The sequence below is a fragment of the Myotis davidii genome, unplaced genomic scaffold (genome assembly GCF_000327345.1).
Source record: "Myotis davidii unplaced genomic scaffold, ASM32734v1 scaffold71, whole genome shotgun sequence".
In the NCBI taxonomy this organism is placed as follows: domain Eukaryota; kingdom Metazoa; phylum Chordata; class Mammalia; order Chiroptera; family Vespertilionidae; genus Myotis; species Myotis davidii.
In genome coordinates, this window is record NW_006283588.1 from 142,711 (window position 1) to 147,777 (window position 5,067).

At 51.9% G+C, this 5,067-nt stretch overlaps 1 protein-coding gene across 1 annotated transcript in view; it reads left to right on the forward strand.

Moving 5' to 3' along the window:
• Position 1: 1 nt before the first annotated feature.
• MFHAS1 (malignant fibrous histiocytoma amplified sequence 1) overlaps positions 2-5,067 on the forward strand; it is a gene marked incomplete at its 5' end in the record, with an annotated part of 69,310 nt that continues 64,244 nt past the window's right edge. Inside the window, one exon of the mRNA XM_006753793.1 lies at positions 2-2,621. Coding sequence (XP_006753856.1) covers positions 2-2,621 — 2,620 coding nt within the window. The remainder of the gene's footprint in view (positions 2,622-5,067) is intronic.

Consider the following 5,067-nt stretch of genomic DNA (forward strand, 5'->3'; position numbering starts at 1 on the left):
CCTGGGCGCGGAGGTGGTGAGCGCCCTGCACGAGCTGCGCAAGCTGAACCTCAGCCACAACCAGCTGCCCGCCCTGCCCGCCCAGCTGGGCTCGCTGGCCCACCTGGAGGAGCTGGATGTCAGCTTTAACCGCCTGGCGCACCTGCCCGACTCCCTCTCCTGCCTCTGCCGCCTGCGCACCCTCGATGTGGACCACAATCAGCTCACCGCTTTTCCTGGGCAGCTGCTGCAGCTGGCTGCCCTGGAGGAGCTGGACGTGTCCAGTAACCGGCTGCGAGGCCTACCTGAGGGTATCAGTGCCCTGCGTGCCCTTAAAATCCTCTGGCTGAGTGGGGCCGAGCTTGGCACCCTGCCTGAGGGCTTCTGTGAGCTGGCCAGCCTGGAGAGCCTCATGCTAGACAACAACAGGCTGCAGGCTCTGCCCACCCAGTTCAGCCATCTGCAGAGACTCAAAATGCTCAACCTCTCCTCCAACCTCTTTGAGGAGTTCCCTGCCGCGCTGCTGCCCCTGGCTGGCTTGGAGGAGCTCTACCTTAGTCGCAACCAGCTCACCGCAGTGCCATCCCTGATCTCAGGCCTGGGCCGGCTCCTCACCCTGTGGCTGGACAACAACCGGATCCGCTACCTGCCAGACTCCATTGTGGAGCTGACGGGCTTGGAGGAGCTCGTGCTGCAGGGCAACCAGATCGCTGTGCTGCCAGACAACTTTGGCCAGCTCTCCCGGGTGGGCCTGTGGAAGATCAAGGACAACCCACTGATCCAGCCCCCCTACGAGGTCTGTATGAAGGGGATCCCCTACATCGCAGCCTACCAGAAGGAGCTGGCCCACTCCCAGCCGGCAGTTCAGCCCCGCCTCAAGCTGCTCCTGATGGGCCATAAGGCTGCGGGGAAGACCTTGCTCCGGCACTGCCTCACTGAGGACAGAGTGGAGGCAAGTGAAGGAGGGGACAAGGAGAAGGGCTACTCACCTCCACCGCCGCCCGCGAGCAAGGGCATCGAGGTGACCAGTTGGACAGCCGACGCTTCCCGGGGCCTGCGGTTCATTGTGTATGACTTAGCCGGAGATGAAAGCTACGAGGTGATCCAGCCCTTCTTCCTCTCCCCAGGGGCCCTTTATGTGCTGGTGGTGAACTTGGCCACCTATGAGCCACGGCGATTTCCTACCACCGTGGGCTCCTTCTTGCATCGGGTGGGGGCCCGCGTGCCTCACGCGGTGGTGTGCATTGTGGGCACGCACGCAGACCTGTGTGGGGAGCGGGAGCTGGAGGAGAAGTGTCTGGACATCCACCGCCAGATCGCCCTGCAGGAGAAGCACGACGCTGAGGGGCTGAGCCGCCTGGCCCAGGTGGTGGACGAGGCGCTGGCCCGCGACTTCGAGCTGCGCTCAGCCAGCCCCCATGCCGCATACTATGGTGTGTCAGACAAGAACCTTCGGCGGCGCAAGGCCCACTTCCAGTACCTGCTCAACCACCGGCTGCAGATCCTCTCCCCGGTGCTGCCTGTGAGCTGCAGGGACCCCCGCCAGTTACAGCGCCTTCGGGACAAGCTGCTCTCGGTAGCGGAGCACCGGGAAATCTTCCCCAACTTACACAGAGTCCTGCCCAGGTCCTGGCAGGTGCTGGAGGAACTGCATTTCCAGCCCCCGCAGGCACAGCGGCTTTGGCTGAGCTGGTGGGACTCGGCACGCCTGGGCCTGCAGGCAGGTCTGACCGAGGACCGGCTGCAGAGTGCCCTGTCCTACCTGCACGAGAGCGGCAAACTGCTCTACTTTGAGGACAGCCCAGCCCTCAAGGAACACGTCTTCCACAACCTCACCCGCCTCATTGACATCCTCAATGTCTTTTTCCAGAGGGATCCTTCCTTGTTGCTGCATAAGCTGCTCCTAGGGACCAACGGAGAGGGCGAGGGAGACGGGGAAAGCTCCCTCGTCATGGCACTGCCACCGCCCAGCCAGGACCTGCTCCCGGCCACCCAGCTCCATCATTACGTGGAGGGCTTTCTGCTTCACGGGCTCTTGCCGGCCCATGTCATTCGGTTGCTGCTTAAGCCTCACGTCCAGGCCCAGCAGGATTTGCAACTGCTGCTGGAGCTGCTGGAGAAGATGGGACTCTGCTACTGCCTCAATAAACCCAAGGGCAAGCCGCTGAATGGGTCCATGGCCTGGTACAAGTTCCCCTGCTACGTGCAGAACGAGGTGCCCCATGCGGAGGCCTGGATTAACGGGACCAACCTGGCCGGGCAGTCTTTTGTGGCTGAGCAGTTGCAGATTGAATATAGTTTTCCCTTTACCTTCCCGCCTGGGTTGTTTGCACGCTACAGCGTCCAGATCAACAGCCACGTGGTGCAAAGGTCGGACGGGAAACTTCAGATCTTTGCATATCGAGGGAAAGTTCCCGTGGTGGTGAGCTACAGACCCGCCAAGGGGGTCCTGCAGCCAGATACCCTGTCCATCGCCAGCCATGCCTCATTACCAAACATATGGACGGCGTGGCAAGCCATAACCCCCTTGGTGGAAGAACTGAATGTCCTGCTTCAGGAATGGCCTGGACTGCACTACACCGTGCACATTCTCTGTTCTAAGTGCCTTAAGAGAGGGTCGCCCAATCCACACGCTTTCCCGGGTAAGTGGAGAGAGGGATGTGGGTCTTCTGTGTTTTGGAATGCATTTCTTTAGAAGATTTTTGTTTTTCCTTTGTAAGATGTTTAACCTCACAGGCTTCCCAGGAAAGCTCAAGGTAAATACAAGGGGGTTTGGGGACAAGCAAAAGGCAGTAAGTACATGAGCAATCTGACATACAGTCCCCAGTCTCATACTCTGGTACAAGAGAGATTCAGACTTCCCAAGTGGGTTCTAGTCAAAACATGTGGGTCTCCTTTATTCCCCTCTTCCCAATTGAGCCCGCCTTTCATGGGAGGAAATGTCAGGTCACTGAACGGAAGATGGGGTCTGAGGTTAGTCTCTTGTTGAGCCTGGGTTTTAATGCTTATCAGACACACCCGGAGGGTTTGGGATGCGCCGAGTTTGACATGTCATTGCCATTCTTATTTATTTTTGTTTAAATTTAGAGGGTGCCGTCATAAAGTAAAAAGTATAGCTCACTTTTCTTAAGAAATTCCAGAGAAGAATGTTTTGTAATCGGGTTGGGATTCGTGAAGACAGTGATACTGATATTCATGATGAATTAGTGAAAACAAAACTTTCAGTCTGTAATGCATGACTAACTCCTGGGATCACAGTTTTACTCACCACACTCGTGGGCAGGAACCGCAGCCTACTGAGCTCTCTCGGGACTTTCCTCGGGTACTTCCTGGCAATTTGGTGCTTTACAGATGTTTTAAGGTGTTTTTTTGGTTTGTTTGTTTTTTTGTAAGTGTTAGAGAGTGGAGCTTTTTGGAAGTACTTTGTAAGAGATAGAAGAGACAAAATATTGACAATTTTTTTCTCTTCTGGGAAATGTTTCCCTCCTTCCTTCCTTCCTTCCTTCCTTCTTTCCTCCCTTCCTTCCTTCCTTCCTTCCTTCCTTCCTACTTTCCTTCCTTCCTTCCTTCCCTCCTTCCTTCCTTCCTTCCTTCCTTCCTTCCTCCTACCTACCTACTACCTACCTATCTACCTGAACCATTGTAATGAATGGGAGAACCCAGGATAAGTTGTCTGGGACTTCTGATTCTGCTTAATTGGCATCCTGAGCGTTCAGTTTGGACTCTGTCCATTTCCCACATGTGAAGGCGTTCTTTGGAGCAATTCTTTAAACATCTCAGATATTTGTGGAGCATGGGCTTGGCTAACAACATTCCAAGTGTCCTGAGGACAAACCTGATGATAGTATCATTGCCAGTTTCTCCCCTCGGCCCCCCACCCCAGAGCACATTGAGAGGTGATGAAATAGAAGACTGTACCACTGTGATCTTTGTCCTGGCTGATGCAGCTCGTCATAGTGTCGGGAAGGAACCAGACACCAATATTTCCGAAGGTAACATCTTCCCCTCGCCCTAGATCTAGGCTGAGTTTAATTCTTCAACTTGAAAAAAAGCCATCGTATTCAGTTACCTGTCAACTGAGCTGTCCATTGTGTATGATTATCTGGTGTCTTCTCACAGCCCGAGACTTGGTAGATGATGCTTCAGTTCGTTTTATATTTGCCATTGTGTTTTCTTCCCGAAAGCAGATACTTCTCTATTGTCTAACTAAATTGAATGAAGTGGTTGAGAGTTACATATTCACAGAGTAGCTGATTGAAGGTGCTAACTAAAGCCAATTCTTAATCCAGATGGAACATTCATACAACTGAGGTTATTAGCAACAAAGGGAAAGGCATAGGTTATTGAACAAGTAAAGATCTGTGCAGAGGAATTCCAAGAACTTTGAGGAGTAGACAATGAGGTGGAATTTTTGTGTCCTAACCTCAGCCGTTTATTTTTGGTCATAGTCAAAAATTCCACAAACAGGTCCATTCTCGTTATCATTTGGCCTATTTGCCAGTTAAAGGAGGCACACCTGGTTTGCCATCCCGGCTCTAAGGAAGAGATGATTTTTTCTCAACAAAGAAATGGTTGAAAATTGTAAATTATCTTATATATTGAATAGGAATAAATTACCAGGTGTTTTGATAATATAGACTATTTCTATTTTATTTATGGGCAGAGAAATAAATTATCTTTTTGTTTTGTTTAGGATTCTATTCTAAAAGTAGCAGAGGGCACAAAAGCTGTAGAAAAAGGTGATTATAGTACATTCATTACAATAAGACAACAAGGAAAAAATACATTTTCCTCTTTCATATTTTCCTGTGATAGCCATCATCTGCTAGTATTTGCCACATTTCCAAAAGATTTGGGAATGCCTTAGCCGGTAGCTAAGTGGTTAGAGCATCAGCCCGCAGTCTGAAGGGTTGTGGGTTCGATTCTGGTCAAGGGCAGATACCTCGGTTGCAGGATTGATTCCCTGGTCAGGGCACATGAGGGATGTGTCTCTCTCACATCCATGTTTATCTCTCTGTCTCTCCCTCTCCCTTCCATTCTCTCCAGAAATCAGTGGAAAAAATATCCTCAGGTGAGGATTAATAAAAA